Source organism: Chiloscyllium punctatum, chromosome 11 (genome assembly GCF_047496795.1).
Source record: "Chiloscyllium punctatum isolate Juve2018m chromosome 11, sChiPun1.3, whole genome shotgun sequence".
NCBI classification, from domain to species: Eukaryota; Metazoa; Chordata; class Chondrichthyes; order Orectolobiformes; family Hemiscylliidae; genus Chiloscyllium; species Chiloscyllium punctatum.
The window spans coordinates 54,444,821-54,465,843 of NC_092749.1; the positions used below are offsets into that span (position 1 = coordinate 54,444,821).

Genomic DNA, 21,023 nt, shown 5'->3' on the forward strand with positions numbered 1-21,023 from the left:
CTTATAGAGTAATTTGAGACCTTGACAGTAACTAAATTATGTTAAATATGGTATTATTTTCAGGCTGCAAGCACACCTTCCAACCCCTTGACATTTCAGTGTGAATTTGTCAAACTGCGGATTGACATGCTGCAGGCATTCTCTCAGTTGATTTGTACCTGTAACAGCCTGAAAACCAGTCCTCCACCTGCCATTGCTACAGCAATTGCTATGGCATCCGGAAATGATTTACAGAGGTGTGGCCGCATTACCAACCAGGTATGTACATATTCTACTGTATCCTTCAATCAGCCACTGCGTAAGGATGTGACTAGATGATCAGTTAGATTGATTCGGAGAAACAACGTACCTAAATTGATTTCAGAAAGCCAAACTAGCAGCAGAAGTTAGTTGACTGCCATCCAGATCCTTTCCATTACACCAGTTAACTGATCTGTGATGTTTACATTCTTGATGGTATCAATGGTACTTTGTAAACTGTTGCAGTGCAGTTAAGTTCGTGGTCAGTAAGGTCCAATAGTGACCGTATTCAGGACAAAGTATTTGTTTATCAGCATAGTGTGAAAGTTTTCCCACTTTCACTTTGTATTTTGTTGAGTAAGTTTCAGGGTACCAGGTCTGTCAGGCTCAGAGCGACTTTTCTTGTGCAGTCTTCTACTCTTCACTTCATTAATTATGCATTCGGGCTGTTTAGAACCAGGAAATTATGTAGCCAGAGAAATGGCGCCACTACTGAATTCTTCCAGCTTTCACACCTCGAGCACCGTACTTGAGAGCTCAGCTACGCGCTATTTCAGATGCGTCAAGCCAGGGGAAAAAACCCAAAGAACTACAGTTGCAAGTCAGAAGCTAACCCTCATATTGTGCTGCTCAAGCAGCAACACTTAAAACATTGACCATATGGTGGGAATTGATGCAGTAGTGGAGAGGAAGGCAGTCCTTTTCCAGCCAACTTTTCCAGCAGTACGCCACACCACCAAACCCAACCAGCTTGGACACAACTTGCAGTCCAGGTCAGTGCACAGTCCCGAGTGAGAGGGGGCACTCAGCATTCAGGAAATGTGTGACGTTGTGCTTCTACAAGGGTGCTACCATCTTCTCTCTGTGCCTTGCATTTACATTCAAGGATGTTCATTCTAAATCTGACATTGCATATTCAGCCCACCATGTCTCATGCACTAAAGCTCTTGGTATTGCATTGCATCCTATCCACTTATTGGCTCTCACCCACCTCATCCTCCCAAACTAATAACCCTTTTTGCACTCTGTGCTTCCCATCAATTCAATTAGGCCACCTTACTGCCTATCCTGTGTATGTATCAGTATTACCTGCTTTTCTGTCATATGTAATTTCTCCCTTTGCCTAATTACAGGAAACAGTGGTCTTTAACCAGACAGAGAGATTCAAGATCATTGGGGAGGCAGGTGGCAGACATCAAACTCATTCCTCTTGTATGAAGTAAATCTAGATTTGACTGGAGAAGATAATGATTGCTCATGTGGGGGGGTGAAGAGACCTCTAGTGGGCAGCAATCCAGTAAGCTTCATTGTGCTGTGCTGTTCTCCTGTTATGATCCGTGTTAATTCTTACTCAATGTGCACAAGTTCTTGTCTATCTTTGACAACTACTTTCCTCTTCTATATGCAGGCAGTAGTGGCACTCAATGAATGTTTGCAAACACCCACGCTGCACATCCATCTCTGAGGGGAAGGTACTGCCCCTCGGATAGCATTGGTAAAACTTTCACTTGCACCTCCAGCAGCTCAGGGATTTTCACATTAGTAGCTTCTCTTTCTAGTTTAGACTCCAGAGTGAGTGGTGGTGAGTCTGGTGAGTCCATTGCTGACATGTTTCTGCAGCTGGTTGAGGAAAGAAAGCCCTAAGTCTGTGATTCTCTGAGGAATGCCGGAGAACAGACACCTGCTTAGCTTCTGGCAAACTAAGGCCCTGTTCTCAACCATTAATTACTTTGTCAGTCTGCATAGACAAGCTAAGGAACATCAGGCACGTTTGTCAGGGGCCTCCAGAAAGCCAAGCCAAAGGATGGAGGAGTCCACTGATTTTATCGATACTGTGCTTGCTCAGGAATGTCTGTATCTAGCTAACTCTGTGGACTAGTGACCACCATGGAGACACCGGTCCGGTACTCCTGTGGTCTGCTAGACTTGTGCACAGACATGCTTGATATCAGTGGCAAGGCAAGAAGGAGATGAGGGACCTTGTTCTTACTCCTGCCACTCTGGGAGACTGGGTGCAAAGAGGCACTTAGAGAGAGGAGGAGTGGCATCGAGGTACTACCACCACCATTCCGCCCCCCTCCAAAAAAAAAAGTAGCAGCTTCTTTGGATGATGCAGCAATGCCCAGCTCCTCTACCTTGCTCGCTCTTGTGATTCCCAAGCTTCCAGTGGTTCATGCTGAATGCAGGAGAATGAACCTGCACTTGGAGCAGGATACTTTCACCAAGTTCTGCCACTCTAGGCCCAAAGTTAGATAGCATGGGTGAAATATCACTGTCAATAAATGTTCACTTTTGTAAACATATACTGTTATAGTTTCTTCTGTGTATAATTTTTGTTGTCGGACCTGGTAAGTCAAACCCGTGTGGGAGATTAAAAGCCCCTTCATGCAAGGATGAAAGGAATTACAATTATCAAGCTTTGCTCATCTCTCACAAGCAATAGGCTCTTTGACTGCATATGGTCTTAGGCATTAGATATTCTTGAAAGTCACGTTGAGGACTGCTGCCAAGGTGCTATGCTTTAATGCAGAAAACAATGAAGATAAACACAATTTGCAGGAAGTGTGCTGGGCCTGGCTTGCATATGTTATTCCACATTAAGACTCGCCCCTGAGTGAAAATACAGAATCTTTCTGGAGAGAAAGCTTTATGCGAAGTATCAGCTATTCAAGGAAAAGCGTATACTACCATTCAAGGATACCAGGTGTGCAATGGATAGTCTAATGTCCACTTTCAGCACTTGTATGCTGGGAAAAGCTGTGCAGCCTGCTGCCTCTTGCAGGTTGAGTGCACTTTGAGAGGATGCACAATCATTTTGGAACGACAGGCCCTCTGTGTGCACTCTGAACAATAAAGTGTCATCCATGATGAAAGGAGGTTGGACTCAGCTAGCTATTAGGAGAGACTTTGCTACACAGCAGTTGAAAATTATATCCTAATAGATGTCCTAATAGCTACCTAACCTTAGACACACTGTGTTAGTGCTTTGTCTCACTGGCTGCTGCTTTTTCATTAACTGTCAATAGAACATTGTATGGATCCACATATGGATCACCTGAAGGTTTCAAGCTTGCAAATACATGATAATGAGACATTTATTCAGCAACCCAATAGGTCAAAAACTACACAGTAACAAGGTCCACATTCCCTTTGCATTAAGTAGTGCTTTCTCATTGTATTACAAGTAGAATCTTAAACATTTAAATGAAGTCCAAATCCATCGTGAGAATCCCAGATTTTCTTTAGTCTGCCTTCTTAATGCTTTACTCTGTCACAGTCTCTTGGACGGTTCTGGTCAATATCCTCATCACGTTCATCCTCAGAAGATTGCTGTTATCCCATTTTGTCTGCATTCAGGGCCCCCTCTCTTGCTTTGTCAGTTCCTGTTGTGAAGAGCGATGCAGGCCACACTTTCTGGGCTGTTCTGCAAGAACCTGTCAGAGCAATCTGAATATCAAAACCTCATCCTAAGGAGGCCTAAGGTGTGTTCCACTCTAGTCAAAGCAACGGCAGCATTATCTCTTCATTCTGTGTCAGTCCAATGTTTTTGTAAAGGTAACATGAGCTGTGTTTGTAGGGGCAGCCATCCCTGTAAGGTTGGTGTACGTTGGAAGACAATGGGAACTTAACAGTTTTGAATATGTAAGACTGTTGGCTACCCCCAGGATATCTGGCACAGATCTCCAGAATTTGGCATCTATGGTCAAATATAATTTGAACACTGATGGAGTAGAAGCCTTTTTCTGTTGACAACACTGAAATTTAACAACAGGTGCTCTCGAAGTAGTGTGGGTGCAGTCAGCATGCATCTGGAAGAAGGTAGTGATAGCAGAGAATCTCAGGGCTGGAGCTGATTGAACCTCCTTTTCATATGGCACTGATATAAAGATCTGTGCTTTGGTGAAAGCAGCAGCAGTATCGTCCCAGGTGCATTCATTGTTTGATGATTGGGAAATGCCATATAGCTCCCCCAGCTGCTCCTTGAAACAAGCTGCTGACATCAAAATTGAGGACAGCTAATATCTTGACAGTCACCAGGATGGGACTGCCACCAAGTCCTTCTGGGTACAAGTCCTGCTGCAGCAGACAACACAGTTTAGCGATGGTGGAATGGTACATTTTTAATTGGTGCTTGCACTGTCTTTCAGACAGTTGAGGAAAGTGACTAGGCCTGTAGATGCGGAATCTTGTCATTGTCTCTCCACAGAGTATATTCACCTGCTGCTTCTCCCTCTGGAGTCTGTGTGATAGCTGCTGGAGGGTACTGTTTTTGCTGGACTTGCCAGTGATGTTGTAATTGCTCTCCTTCAATGTTGTCTTTGGGTGCCAAGGCCATAGTGACTCCAGTAATGGTGTTTTCCCTGTAGTATCTCTGAACAAATTGTGGGGAAATTTCAGAAAGATGAAGCAATCTTATTGAAGGAACACCTAAAACCTCCTATCCAGAGCACTAAAGCCTGATGTTAAGTCCTCATGCTGTGTCAAGAAGTGTGGTGCTGGAAAAGCACAGCCAGTCAGGCAGCATTCGACGTTTTGAGCATAAGGTCTTCATCAGGAATGTGGGGGGAACCCAAGGGGGCTGAGAGATAAATGGGAAGGGGGGGAAGGTAACTAGGAACACGATAGATAGGTGAAGGTGGGGTGATGGTAATGGTCGAAGCGAAGGGTGGAGTGGAGAGGTGGGAGAGAAGATGGACAGGTAGGACAGATCAAGAGGCCCCTGCCGAGTTTGAGGGTTAGATCTGGGATGAGAAGTGGGGAGAGGAGATGAGGAAACTGGTGAAATTGACATTAATCCCATGTGGTTGAAGGGTTCAGAATGGAAGATGAGGTGTTCTTTTTCCAGTCTAGGTGGCTAGGATTTGGAATGGAGGAGGCCCAGGACTTGCTTGTCCTTGGCAGAGTTGGGGAGGAGTTGAAGTGGTTGGCCATAGAGTAGTGGTGTTGTTTAGTGTATGTGTCCCGGATATTTTCTCTGAAACGTTCCAGAAGTTGGCATCCTGTCTCCCCAATGTAGAAAACACCACATCAAGAGCAATGGACACCGTAGATGAGGTGTTTTAATGTGCAGGAAAATCTCTGCCGGATGTGGAAGGATCCCTTCATCCAGCATATCGCCATCACCCCCAACTCCATCTACCTATCGCATTCCAAGCTACCTTTCCCCCTATCCCACCTCCCCTCCCATTTATCTCTCTGCTCCCTTGCCATCCCCCCATTTCTGATGACGAGCTTATGCTCAAAACGTCAACTCTCCTCCTCAGATGCTGGCCAACTGGCTGTGCTTTTCCAGTGCCATACTTTTTGATATGACTTTGAACTCCAGCATCTGCAGTCCTCACTTGCCCTCTCATATTGTTTGGCATGGAGGCTTCTCAAGGAGGTCATTGTGAAGCATCTGTTAAGGAGCTGTAAGGTATATGACCATATCTAATTGTATGTTGTACTACCAAGACTTTCATACAACATAGGGAATAGAATTCTGCCATGCCAATGTTTTTTACTTTGCCCCGGAAGAGAAAAGTAGCTTACTTCCCATACTTTGCATGCAGTGGCAGCCATTTTGTGTACTTGTATTGATTTTCTCATGGGATGTGGGCAGTACCGGCTAGACCAGCATTTATTGCCCATCACTCATTGCCCTGGAGAAGATGGTGTGATGAGCTGTCTTCTTGAACTGCTGTAGTTGTTGGAGTTTAGAGTCAACCACAGTGTTAGGAAGGCACTTATAGGAACTTGACCCAGTGACAGTGAAGAAAGAGCGATATAGTTCCAGTTCACAGTAGTGTGTGACTTGGAGAGAAACCTGCAGGTAATGGTCTTCCTATGCATCTGTTTCCCTTGTCCTTCTAGATGTTAGAGGTCTCAGATTTGAAAGGTTTTGTTGGAAGAGCTCTGGTGAGTTACTACAGTTTACGTTCTAGATGGCACATTGCTGGTGTTGAAGATGGTGGTTGGGTGCCAATCAAGCGGGCTGCTTTGTTCTGGATAGTTTCCCACTACACTCCTCGTGTCTTATAGATGGTGGACAGGTACTGAGAAGACTGGAAGTGGTTTTCTTGCCGCAAAGTTGATATGAACTTGTGGACACAATATTTATATAGCTGGTCCAGTTCAGTTTTTGGTCAGTGGTAATTCCCAGGATACTAATTATGGAGGATTCAATGATGATGATGCCATTGAATGTCAAGCAGTGATGGTTAGAGTCTCTCTTGTTTGAATTGGTTATTTCCTGGCACTTGTGTGATGTAAATGTTACTTGCCATTCATCATGACACAAGAACATGTATTCTGTTTTTAATTCTTTTGCAGAATTATTTTGCTTTTCTCACCTGGGCACAGTACTTTTTTTAGAAAGGTTAATATTGTGTCAATCTAGTTTTTGAGTTTGAAATGCTGAGTAAAAATGTGCATCATTATTCCAATTTCAATTATGTTTGCATTCGTTTAGATGAAGATATCAATGGAAGAGTTCAGAAGCTTGGCAACACGCTACCATGACCTTTATCAGTCATCTTTTGATGCTGACTCTGCTACCTTGAGAAATGTTGAGCTGTATCCTTTTCTGCTGAGCTGTAAATTACTGTTTTGAACATCAGTTGTGGTGACAAAAAAAAACTATGTGGAGGCAAAATAACCAAAGAACTGTCAGTTGTGTAGATATTACTAGTCTCAGCAAGTAATTGGTTTGTGTATTACTTTTAATTAGCAATTGCAAATGCATGCTGAATTGTTTCAAGTTACACAGCAAGGTGTAAATGGCCTTCTCTATCAACATTATTAAAATTCATAGGAACAGGAGTAGGCCATTCAGCCCATTAAGCTGCTCTGCTATTTAATATGATCGCAGCTAATTGAACACTTCAATGCCTTTTATCCACTTGATCCTTATAATTCTTTACACCATCGGTAATTAAAAATTTATCAACATGTACTTTAAATATACTTTCACCAAGCTTCCACAGCTTTCTGGCTATAGAATTACAAAGATTCACCACCAACTGAATAAGAATAATCCTCCTTATTTCAGTCCCAAATGGTTGTAAATTGTGCCCCTGGTACTTGATTTCCCAAGCAGGGGAAACATCTTATTGTACACACTGTGTATTCCTTCAAGTATTCCGAAGGATTCAATGAGATCACCTCTCATTCTTCAGAACTTCAAAAAATACAGACCCAGTTTGCTCAATCTCTCTTCATTGGGCAAACTCCCTGTCCCAGGAGCAAGTCTAGTAAACCTTGGTTGAACTCTTTCTGTGGCAATAATAACTTTCCTGAGATAAGAAGACTACAACTTGACAAGTTTTTAATTTGCATATGGGTTAACTCAATCCTGCCACCTGAAGACAGTATGTTGGTGGATTTTGTTTTATGCTGCATTGACATGAGCATTGGTAGTTAGTGATTGGGAAGCAGGGGGATAATCAGATTGGTCAATCTTAAATACTCTGCTTGACATTTAAAAGGCAAGAAGTAGCATACGTAAATGGTGATCAATCAATGTCACCAGTTTTATGCTGTCCTAAAGGTACAAGTTGCCATCTTGATTTGAACGCAGAGGCAGAATAAGTCAATAACATAAATTTTGAAGGGTTATTTCTGTTATCAAAGCTGGTCTCCATTTTTACTGACTTATAATGTACACAAATGAGAACATTTGTGACTAAATTAGTTGCTAATCACTGTGGCCTTAACTTTATTCATAGACAACAACAAAGTTGCCTACTGATTTCCCACTCTATTGAAGCTCTAATCCTAGATCCAGATTCTGCTAGGTAATGGTGTGCCTTCCATTGTGTGGTAGTTTCTATGATATACTGGTATGCCTTGAAATATCCTTGGCAGGAATTTATTATAAAGAATTGGGGTGTGTAGTGGGTTAGAAACCTCATTTCCATTTCAATTTGAACTCAACTGGACTGGTGGGATAATTTTTTTTTGTTCTGCTTGTTGTGATGGACTTAGTGAAACAATTTTTCAGATTCCTTCCTGCATCAATTTCCTGATAAATTTAACAAGCAATGACTTAGATTGCCAGTCTCATTCAGACTGCATGGACACCAGAAGCAGCAGTAGGTGATGTTTTAAGGCTGGCAATGAGGTTTGTTTGGAGTGCAGAATTGGAATACTGCTAGTTCATAGATGGTTGTGATATACATGACTTGACGTCATTTAGAAGTAGTTCAAAAGTGTACCCAAAGGGTCATTACTAACATTCTCCGCTGCAAATCTTGTTAGGATGTCAAATATCTAGCCAAGAATTGTGAAGTTTTTAACAGCCCAGCTTGCAGACAACTCCAGTGCTGCAAATTAAATATATCACAATCAAAAAGTTATAAAAATTCAATGACTGATACAGTGAAGTTTGAAACTTGATGAAATTCTACAGTTCACCTCTTCAGAAACCTCTTGGGAACCTCTGTTTTAATGCTGATCTCTTGATTAGGATGAATGAATTGTTATGTTACCAACTGCGTAAGATATTGATGTTGGCTGTTGTAAAGGCAGCTTATTATGTTATCTTCTGTGGGATAGTGCTCACTTAAGTATAAAATTAATTTTCAGAATTACAGAAGTCATTTATAGCTGAAAAATTAGCCATAATATATCAATAAAAAGCTCAGGTTCAACAGCCTCTCCCTGATCTTCAGTGGCACCACCATGATTCATTTCCACCATTAACCATTGACTCTGTACAGGCTGGGCCAGGCACATCAATATTCTGTCTGCAGTATCTGAGGAGATAGTGGTTTTGAACTAGTGGGTCATTTCATGATCTTTCAATGCCTTGACCATAAATCTTGACTTAAAATTGTCTTACAATTCTGAAAATTGCAGCTTTAAGTGTATCATAGGGTCTCATCTGAATCAAAGTTAAAGCCACTGAGAACATTTCTCACCCTGAAAAGTCATGTTTGATATAGTATTTCAGATTGTAAGTGTGCAGCACTTTGAACTCTTGATTGAATTAACTTGCAAATTAAAATACATTGCTAAATATAAAAGCAATACAATATGTAATTAAAATGTTCTCACCAGACAGATCAAGCCAGATTGACTGGGCTGCATCTAGCAGCAGAAGTTGATCAGTGCTGGTGATCAGCTGAAGTCCTAGGGCTGCCTGTACTGACCAGTTTCTGTCATTAGATGGAGCCCTAGATTTTAGTCAAGTTCAAAACAGGTTTGTGCAACACTAATAATTAAGAGAAGAAACCCGTGGCTGAAGGTCAACGTTAAGTGAATCAGTGGTAAGCAGGGACATGCTGTACATAATAGTCATTTGTAATGGAATACTAACAATGGGCAAGATGGTTATAGCCATAATATCACTTGAAGTTAAACAACCATTTAACACACAGCAGTTTACTTCATTGATGTCCCTGCCTCTCTGCTCAATACCCTATGTGTCTTATTAACAGAACACCATGACTGTAATATGTAAAATTCATGCTGCAGCAACTCATCAAGCTTACTTTGAAAGCATTCTAGCCTCATTATCTCTTCCATCAAGGACAAGAGCAATAGAGTCATGAGCATACCATCTGATTTATTAAAAGGACTACAGAGGTTTAAGGAGAAGGCTACCACCAACTTCGTGATAACTGGAAATGGCAATAAATGTGGCTTACCAATTTTGCCCACATAGTCATAGAGATATACAGCACGGAAACAGACCCTTCAGTCCAACTTGTCCATGCTGACCAGATAATCCAACCTAATCTAGTGCCATTCAGCAGCACTTGGCCTATATCCCTCCAAACCTTTCCTATTCATATACCCATCCAGATGCCTTTTAAATGTTGCAATTGTACCAGCCTCCACCACTTCCTCTGGCAGCTCATTCGATACATGTACCACCTTCTACATGAAAATGTCCATTAGGTCCCTTTTATATCTTTCCCCTCACAACCTAAACCTATGCCCCATAGTTCTGGACTACCCCGATACTGGGAAAAGACTTTGTCTATTTACCCTATCCATGCCCCACATGATTTTATAAACCTCTATGAGGTCACTCCTCAGCCTTCAATGCTCCAGGGAAGACAGCCCCAGCCTATTCAGCCTCACCCTATAACTCAAATCCTCCAACCCTGGCAACATCCTGTTAAATCTTTTCTGAACCCTTTCAAGTTTCACAACATGCTCCAATAGGAAAGAGACCAGAATTGCACGCAAAATATTCCAACAGTGGCCTAACCAACGTCATGTACAGCTGCAACATGACCTCCCAATTCCTATACTCAATGCTCTGACCAATAAAGGAAAGCATACCAAATGCTTTCTTCACTATCCTATCTACCTGCGACTACTTTCAAGGAGCTATGAACCTGCACTGCAAGGTCTCTTTGTTCAGCAACACTCCCTAGGACCTTACCATTAAGTGTATAAGTCCTGCTAAGATTTGCTTTCCTAAAATGCAACACCTTGCAGTTATCTAAATTAAAGTCTATCTGTTACTCCTCAGCCCATTGGCCCATCTGATCAAAATCCTGTTGTAATCTGAGGTAACCCTCTTCGCTGTCCACTACATTTCCAATTTTGGTGTTATCTGCAAACTTACTTAGTATACCTCCTGTGTTCACATCGAAATCATTTATGTAAGTGATGAGAAGTATTGGGCCCAGCACCGATCCTTGTGGCACTCCTGGTCACAGGCCTCCAGTCTGAGAAACAACCCTCCGCCACCACCCTCTGTCTTCTACCTTCGAGCCAGTTCTGTATCCAAATGGCTAGTTCTCAGTGTATTCCATGAGATTCAGCCTTGCTAACCAGTCTCCCATGGGGAACCTTGTCAAACATCCGAGGAATAAAATTGTAAAACAAATTACAAATCCAGAATAAATTTTTCAGTCATTGAATTCAGTCATAATAAACCTGTAACACTTGCTGAGCAAACAGAGCTTCTGAACTGCTTGGGCTGCTGGTTCCAAATTCTACCTGGTATTAGAGTTTGCTGATTAGATGTGGATATCTTGCACAATTGAACCTTCCTCAGATTATTCTGTTCTAGAACATCCTAATTCACTTCCTGGTGTATTAGTGTATGAATCTCAGAATTTTGATTGTACTTAATTTCTATATGTTACCTATTGAACCTTTTTGATTTATTTGTACAGTGATTTATTTCAAGTTTTTCATGTGGCATGCCTGAAAACTCCAGTAGCAATGCTCTGAATTATTTCCTAGGTAGCAGAAGTACAATCCCACTCTTAACTAATACTTACTTCCTAGTAACTATTCAAAAAATGTCATTTCCTCTGTATGAGAATATGTTGAGTACCAGATTAATTACTAATGGTTTCAGATACCCTGGGAGACAATTTTTCATGGAGACAATTTTTTTTTTTGGTCAGAGCAACTAGTGGACATTCGTTTCACCAATAATTTCAGGAGCTATTAAGCATCCACAATTGTCTGTGACAAACTAAACTAATTCCGTGAAATTTTCATGCAGTTTGCTTTGCACTGGATGAAATATATTGCTCTGTTTTTGTCTTCTCTTACCTCCCATCCCATCTCAGTTCTTGGGGATGGGGTGAGGATGACGCAAATTTAGAATCCTAATTTCACATAAGTATTAATGTCTTCTTCAAAAATACAAAATTGTGGCAATTTATACATTTTTGCTGTCTTTATATGAGACAGACCAATATGATAGTTTCTAAGGGCGGGGGGAGGGGTGTCAAGGCTGTTGGATGCTTCAGGGCATCCTCAAAGTTGTTTTTAATTTATAATATTCCCTTTTTTTAACTTGGTGCACAAAGCACCTGATCTGGTTGAGGCATCGACTCAGCTATCATAAATCTATTTAGATCATGAAGCTAGTTGCGTAGAGTGAATACTCTACAGAACAACAGTGAGAGGGCTCTTTTATTAATCTTGCATTGCATAATTCTGTCACCCTCCTGTTCTTCAAATAAAATTGTAGCCATTCCTATCAATTCTAAAATATGTATTGAAAGAAATATAGTGCATGAACTAAAGGGTATAATATGTATAAACTGACATGGCTTAGAGGTAAATGTATTATTGCTGATAAGTTTTTAAGATTATTTGTTTTAATTGATTCCCCTGCAGTTTCCAAGAATATAGTTGTAGTGGGAATGTGTATGCAGAGAGTGAATATGAAAGAAGCATGCTGTCTGTGTTTGCTCAGGTCCTGGAGGATGTTGAGGCCCTGAACAGAAAGTACCCTCCAGTTTCCTACTTGGTAAGTAGGTTGCATAGATAACATAGGCTTAATAACAAATGGTGGTAGCTTTGTGCCTGTAAAATACTTTTGTTCTGTGAAAAATATTTCAGCTCCTCAAATAATTGAAAATGGTTAATTTCTCCATTTGTTACACCTGTTCTTTTTTTCTCAGATAGAGAAAATCTTTTCTCAGCATCTACCATGTTCAACCCCTTAGTTTTATGCTTCAATTGAATCACCTCTTCTTCTAAGCACCGCAGAATATAGTCAAGACTAATGTGGTGCTGGAAAAGCACTGCAGGTCAGGCAGCATCCGAGGAGCAGGAAAATCGTTGTTTCGGACAGAAGACCTTCATCAGGAATGGCTCCTGCCTGGAACGTCAATTTTCCTGCTCCTCTGATGCTGCCTGACCTGCTGTGCTTTTCCAGCACCACTCTAATCTTGACTGTAATCTCCAGCATCTGCAGTCCACACTTTCTCCGCAGAACATAGGCTTACTCTACTGAATCTTGCCTCACAGGACCTTCCCTGATCCAAAATCCAGTCCTGTGAACTGTCTTTTTGCTGCATCTCCGGCAAGTATATTCTTTCTTTAGTAAGGAGCCAAAACTGCACACAGTATTCCAGGTGTAGCTGCACAGGTGCCCTGTACTATTGAAGTAAGAGTTATTTGCTCCTCTTTTGTAACTGCTTGTTGTTCTTGTTAACTTAGTGTAATTCATGTCCAAGCGTATTAGATTCCTCTAAATGCAAACATTTCTGAATCTCTCACCTTCAAAAACATTGGGTTTTTTCTCATTTTTCTTGTAAAAGTGAAATAACTTCACATTGCACTCTATCTGCCATATTCTTGTCCATCTGTCTATATCTATTTGCAACCTCTATGTATGCTTGTTACAGTTTGATTTTCCATCTAACTTTGTACCATGAGAGTTCTGGTACTTAAAAATGAGTATTATTTCTTTCTGTATTGAGACCCATATAAAATGTGTGCAACCTTTTGTTCTGGTGTCTTGGTTCACTATGTTCAAAGGTAATTTTTATTCTTTTTGCTAAAATAACAATCATAAGACCTTTCATTTAACTACATAAAGCATTACTGTAATTTTTATGTTTAATATTAAAATAATTGACTTCAGGGAAAAAAAATTAAAGTTATTTTGAGTTGTGAAATTTTTACAGTAAACCATCGCTAAAACACCCTAGGTTTAACTCTGTTAGTAAAGCCGTGTATATAGTAATTGATCTTTTGATTTTGCACATCTACAGTTGTTCAAGTTCAGTCTTCAGGTCAATTTAGGAGATAGGAAAATAATTGGATGTATGTTAGGGTGAGTTGAGCTGGGGATGGGAACAAGAGGGAGTTCTCAGCAGGTGGAGAATTGTGGAAAACACAGCAAAACACGGGTATCACTTATATATTCAATTTTGTTTTCAAATGCCATACAAGTAATTATGCAAGTAAATGGCCTTGTTTCATTATCTACGTATTAACTATGAAAGTAACAAACCTGTACAATTAATGTCATGTCCAGTGCTTATTTTCCTGCTGGTCAAATGTTCATTTATCTTCTCATGTAATTTGATTCCAGCACACCATGTGCCTTTGTCGAGCTATCATTTCCTTGTTGAAGGTTCCCTTGTCATTTCAGAGATATTTCTTCCAAAAGATTCAGTCCACTAGCATTAAGGTATGTCTATTAAAAACTGTCTGATTTTGATATTAAAATTTTAAAGGTGGCTTCTTGGGCTTTGCAACAGTATAATTCATTTTTAATTCATGTTTAAACATTTTACATAAATGCCACAAGTAACTTGTACTTCAGTTTAGAATGCTTCTCTTCTTTCATTCTTTCTCTGTCCATGTCTACCCAGGTTCTTTGCTGCCATTGAATTTCATCCACTAATTTATTGACCAGTCCAGTGTCTTATCAATATCCTCTTAAAATTTCCTTTGGATTTCAAAATTGTTGTAAACCATCTGCTTTAATAATACTTGCAAATTTGGACATCATCCATTTGAGCTTGTAGGGAAGTCATTGATATTTGTAATAAACATAAGCAGTCCCAAACAATACTGTGGGATGCTCTTCTGCCACTGAGATTTTTGTCTTTGATGGGATGTTGGCATTGCTAGCTAGGTCAGCATTTGTTTCACATCCCTAATTGTCCTCAAGAATGTGATGGTGAGCTACTTTCCTGAACTGTAGCAGCCCTGTGTTGTTAAGAAGGAAGTTCCAGGACTTACACCCAGTTGCAGTGTTGGACTGGGTGATGTGGTGTGTGACTTGGAGGGTAACTTGCAAGTATTAGTGTTCCCATGTGTCTACTGCCATTGTCTTCTAGGTGGTGAAAATTGGAAGTTTCAAAGCTGCTAATAAAGGGTGCTTAGAGAGTTGCTACAGTGCATTTTGTATGTGCGATCATTGCACTGATGGTGAAGTGAGTGAATGTTGAACGTGTTATGAACGTTTTAGATAGGGTGACAGTCCAGTCCTTTGTCTTAGATGGTGTTAAGTTTTTGTGTTGCTTGAACCATGCTCATACAAGCAAGTGGAGAGAATTGTACCTTAACTTGTGCTTTGTAGATGGTGAACAGATTTTGGGGAGATGAGCGGTGCGTTACTCACTCTAGAATTCCTAGCCTCTAATGTGGTCATTGCTCATCTCATGGAAATGCTCTGGGACTCCTACAACTACAGTCTCCTTTCACTGTGCTAGCTATTACTGCGACCAGTGAAAACTTTATCCCTTTGATTCGCATTGATTTTGCTACAGGTTCTTGGTGGTACAGTTGTCTAAATGTTGCTCTGACGGCAAGGACAGTCATTCTCCCTCACCTAGTCCTTACTCCTCAGCCCTTCCAACATTCTAACCAGTTTTTACTCTAGTCTTGTATCCTTTCCCTAATTCTGTGTCTCTTAATTTTCCCAGTAGACTCACGATGTAGCTTATCAAAAACCTTCTGCAAATTGATGCATATCACATCAATTGCATTTGTCCCATCACCATCATAATGTCTTCAAAGAATTGTCAGCCTGTTCATGCACCATTTTCCTTTTTAAAATCATAATTTGCTGCTCCCAATTATATTGGTGAGAGATGTTTCACCTTTAATTAAAGATTCCAAAGTTTCCCCACCATACATATTAAACTACAAGACTGTACTTACCTGCAGCAGTCCTCCTTCATTGCTGAGATGAACAAAGCAGCACACTCATTTTGTAGAGTATGTGTTCTCCATAACTTACCTGAAACATATTCGCTTATGAAAGTATGACTTCCATTAGCTGCCATTCAGATTGCACGTTGACACCACATTTTATAGAACTATAAACTAACGTTTCTATTATGCAGGAACTCCTCCACTGAATAATATAACAATCATCACTTTAGCAGTCTCTCAGCTAATTGAAATAAGGAAAGTATTTAATGAATTTACATTTTCCTTCAGGTAATTTTCACTGATTCTTTTGCAGTTGGCACTATCGCCTTCTCCTCGCACTCCGACTGAACCAATCACTGTACAGAATAACCAGCAATTGGCCCTGAAAGTAGAAGGTGTTATCCAGCATGGCTCAAAGCCTGGCTTCTTTCGAAAAATTCAGGCAGTTTGCCTAAACGTCTCATCCTCACTGCAGACCAAAGGTGTACAGGATTATAAGGTAACTGCCTTCATCACGTTTACAAAGCTGTGTTTATCCTCAATAGTATTGATAACCCAATATGTAACCAGTTTGAGTTGTTATAAATGAATATCGATGCATATTTGTAAGAACATGTTTTCTAACTCATCTGTTGTACTTGTAGATTGTTAGGGTTAAACGCCTGAGAGCAACATCAACCCAGTTTTCATTCTGCATTAATAATGAGTGTATTGCTTGGTGGTATGTTATACTGATTAGGGTACAATTTGACACCCTCGCCTAATGTCTTTGTGTGCACCCTTAAAGCCTATAAGTTGTAATGTCTTCATGAAAGTGTAAATGTATTTAATTCAAGATAGAACTACAGTTGTTCCTATATATTGCAGCTACATGTTGATGTCTTTGTCCATTTGTCACTTGATATTATCATTTGGTAGATTGTTAGCAATGTTCATTGCTTGTACTTTATTTCAAAAGTGGATGAATAATTGAGACTGATGATGTTTTACATTTATAAAGTCAGTTAAAGTTATAACTTCAGTAAAATTGAGCTTTATAATGCTGATAAATGTGCCTGAGTTTAAATTTCTCATGTCCATTTCTCAGGTATTGCTGGAGAATATGACGAATGAAGTAGAGCAGCGGGTGGAGCCCCATAACGACTATTTCAGCACTCAGTTCCTGTTGTGTTTTGTTGCACTTGGGAACCACAGTGTTACTGTTGAAGCATCTGTCATTGATTCTAATGGCATAATTTGGAAAACAGGACCCAAAACTACTATTGCTGTCAAATCCATGGAGGATCCATTCTCTCAGCAATTACGCCTGCAGCAGCAACAACAGCAGTCACAACAGTCACAGCTGCAAAGGAACGCACTCTGCAGATTTTAGTGACGAATCATTTCAACTTGGGAAATATGCTTTGTGAATATTTTGTCAGGTAATAAGGACTTTGTTAAATATCAGATGATCAGCTTAACATTGGTTGAGGAATATCAGGGATGTGATTCTTCCTTCAAATTCCCTAATGTTGCATTAAACAGTTTACTCTGAATTAAACTCAGTTTTTTTGCAATCTTCAAGTTCCTTCACCAGCTCTTTCTGCCTTGTCCACCATAAAAGGAAACAAACTGACTATCACTGCTAGTATTGTTCTTTGATCAGTTGATGTCTGTTGAATTAGATTGCACACTTTATTGTTCTAAACTCCCAACTTTTTAAGAGTATGCAGTGATTTAACTGGCTCTGACAAAGCTGAGGTTCCGAGTAAATAAGTTTAATGTTGATACCTTCCAGAATCTGACTATGGACATTTTTTAAAGTTATGTTTTTGATTAATTCTTTACCCATTGATTGTTAATTTTGGAAGGTTTATGAACTAGGATCAAGCAGTGACCATAAGCTGTGTGTCAATCACGTAACAATATAAAATTTGTGTCTTCAAAATTAATGGATGAGGAAACAACTTTTAAAAGAGCCTTTTGCTCCTTTTTCCTTGATTCCCTTAACCAATAAAAATATATCAGTCTGCCTTGAAGATTTCAATTGATTGAGCAACCCACTGAGGCTTTTGAAGAATAAAGTCCCAGATATTCACTGCACTTTGTGAAAACATGTTTCCTGATTTCACAATTATAAACTGAGTTGAAAAAGCCAATCTGAAAGGTGTTTAAGTCCTGACTAGTTACAAAGCCACAAATTACTGCAGATCCTGGTACTGAAAACAACAAATGCTGTAGATCAAAGCAGTTCAGGCAGCATCTATGGAGATAGAGCAAGCTAATGTTTTGAGTCTAGAGTTTTGTTTTGATTCTTCATCAGTTTGATGAAGAATCATTGAGATTCGAAACGTCAGCTTGCTTTCTCTCCATGGATGCCGCCTGATCTGCTATGATATCCAGCATTTGTTGTTTTCATTATAAGGCCGCTTTGGATACAAGTCTGATTTTGCAAGCTTCACGATTATTAAGTTTATCACAATAAACACAAAAGAATGCTTCTTTATAAAGCAATGAATTCAGTCAGTTCACTATGGAACACCAATTTGTGACTGGGTGCTTGTTTCTTGTTTTGACTGAGCTCTTTCTTCTCTCCTCATCCTGCACGGCTAGCTGCTAAAAATTACTTCCATTTAATTCTTGCTAACTACTTCTATAAATAGTCAGTGATATTCCTGAGTTCTGGTCGGCTTGCCAATGCATGAGCATCATATGATGCATCTCTGGTTATCTAGGTGATGTTTGCCCAATTGGTTTCTTAAGGTGGCGGTCATCTTATTGATATAATTTATCATCATCTGACTGATTTCCTAAAGTTTCAAGTCATTTTGAAAGGATAGTACTATCTTTCTTTGCTTTTCAGAGAGATAAGAGTCACATGTTCAGGAATCAAACCTAGCACTGTACTGAATATGTACACCTTAGGATGTCTCATAGGAAATCATCATGTAGTTAATTAAAGACAAATTATATAACAATGTACTATTGGAAGAAAATCCTGTAAAATACACTTCACAAGTACTAATGTAAAACTATTTATAGGCCAATACATAATTTAAAAGAAAATCACAATTTCTGTTTAAGTGACTTTAAGTCAAAAAGTTAATCAAAGTTTAAAAAAAAATAAAATTGTGTGGCTTCAAATAGTTGTCACTCATATTTGTCCTGTAACAAAGCAAGCCATAAAGGTGGATCTCCTTTACCCTTGAGTTAATCTCAATCCTACATGATTTATTTACTGTACACAGACACCCAAATACCATTGCTCCTGCATAACTTCACATTTTTCAATTTTAGCATGATCAGAATTTATTGCCAAATCTGACTTGCTCTAAGAGAGGTGGTGGTCATTCACCTTGAAATTCTGCAGTCTGAATGAGTAAAGTGCTGTCATAGTAAACTGGTTACAGGATTTTGGTACACTGGTAACTTATTCCAAATAAAGAAAGGTGAATTTTTGTGTGGTGATTTATATTTTGTCAGGAATGTGTGGCTGTTCCCATGCAGCTGCTTCTGTTGCCCATCTGGCAAAGTCTTCCAAGAACCCTTGGCTAGTTGCTCATGTTTCTTTCCTCATGTATGAGTTGCTGTAGAGCAGTCTGTACATGGTACACATTGTACCTGTGGTGGAGGAAATAGTTGTTCAAAGGAGTGCATAGACTTCTGGTCAAGTGGGTACTTTTGTCCTGGATGATATCAAGCATCTTAGGAATTACTGCACTTCTGACTTGTGTCAAACAGGTGATGGTGAAGCTCTGCAGAGGAAATTAGCATAGAGAAAAACAAATCTTCTTTTGAGTGAGTGAGCCAGTTTTAAAGATATTTTTTGCCATAGATCAGATTATTTTGATAGGTATTTACTGCTATTATATATTTTAAAAAATATATGTTTGGTTTATTGTAAATTATGAAAGTGAAGAATTTCAATTTTTACAAGTTTAAGCTTTATGCATTTCTTCAGATTAAACAAATAGTCAGAATACTAGATCAGGCAAAAGTGAGGACGACAGATGCTGGAGATTAGAGTCGAGAGTGTGGTGCTAGAAAAGCACAGCAGGTTAGGCAGCATCTGAGGAGCAGGAAAATCGACGTTTTGGGCAAAAGCCCTTTATCAGGAATTCCTGAAACATTGATTTTTCGCTCCTCCGATGCTACTTGACCTGCTGTGCTTTTCCAGCACCACACACTCGACCCCAGGATACTAGATCACCCTTCTCTCGGCAATTTTTATATGAAGGCCATTTCCGGCAATCCAGTGATGAGTAACCTAAACTATCAATAGAATTTGCATTGCAAAAAAAATTAAAAATACAAATATGCTTCTGGATCCTACATTTGACGATACATTACGCACTCAGAATCTCCAGTGGGATCTCTGTTAAATGTTTTGCATTAATAATATTTATTAAATGTTATTTATCTTCATTTCTTGACTCATTTCAGTCTGTAACATTCAGGAAATTATTTAAGTAGTTTGATATTGAAGATCTATCTAGTTTTGCTTCTGCTCAATGTCCTGTATCATGATTTTCACACATTCTCTGTTAAATTTGTCCCATTATAAATTTATTTTATCTGTGATCAAAGTGGAATTTGCAAAGAATGACAAATGTGCATGTACAGTGTGTTTTTGGGTTCCACAGATTGCTTAAAATGCTGTCAGATTTTTTTTTAACCTCCAACATTTCCTTTTTCAGTAATTGGGGGTCTCCTGTGTTAAAAGTAAGGTTTCAGCTATTTTAAAAAAATAAAACTGCAGTACAGTAATAGTGCATTTATTAATTGTGTTCTCATTTTTATTTCTTAACGTCTTTAATGAACATTTTACTTGTGGGCCTTGGGCTCTGAGAAAACTTGGACGAGGATTTAATATTTTTACCCAATGCCTGAACATGTGCTCTGTCCCTAGTTTTCGAGGGAAGATATTTAAATATGCAATATTCTTATTTAACTTCTAGCAGTTTCTACCCAAATGTCTTTCAAAACTATTCTGAGAAAAGTTAAAAGTTTCAACCAGTTAAGAATTTATGTTTAGCTTTTCTTAAAAAAAATCAGAATTAGTAGATGAGAACAGTCTGTATGTGTAGTTTTGGATTTCTGTTTCATAAATTTTATGAAATTCAATAAAATATGTGAAATATTGAATTTGTTCGTAAGTGGATTCATTTGGAGTGAGTAGCCTTTAATTGCCTTACCATTTCTGTTCTATTCCCTACAGGAAAAATGTAAATTTGTATTGCTCACGATTGTGTAGCACATACTTGTTTTTTCAGGTGAAAACAAACCTCCAGTTGAATTTTGAATGCTGTAAGAATTACCTGAATGTGTTGATAACTTTGCATTTTCTTATATTTGAGAGAAACAGATTGATAGATGGATACAGCAATTATAGAACACTAAATTCAGTACCAGTAATGATCTTTTAGAAAATCACAGCTAGCACT

At 39.3% G+C, this 21,023-nt stretch overlaps 1 protein-coding gene across 2 annotated transcripts in view; it reads left to right on the top strand.

Annotated features, from left to right (window-relative positions):
* ints7 (integrator complex subunit 7) overlaps positions 1-20,724 on the top strand; it is a 66,333-nt gene extending 45,609 nt beyond the window's left edge. For both annotated transcript variants that reach the window (XM_072580826.1, XM_072580827.1), the window contains exons 14-20: positions 64-258; positions 6,692-6,795; positions 7,947-8,015; positions 12,319-12,451; positions 14,027-14,125; positions 15,914-16,099; positions 16,688-20,724. In XM_072580826.1, the coding sequence (XP_072436927.1) occupies positions 64-258; positions 6,692-6,795; positions 7,947-8,015; positions 12,319-12,451; positions 14,027-14,125; positions 15,914-16,099; positions 16,688-16,972 (1,071 nt within the window). In that variant the 3' untranslated portion in view covers positions 16,973-20,724. The remainder of the gene's footprint in view (positions 1-63; positions 259-6,691; positions 6,796-7,946; positions 8,016-12,318; positions 12,452-14,026; positions 14,126-15,913; positions 16,100-16,687) is intronic.
* Positions 20,725-21,023: the final 299 nt, after the last annotated feature.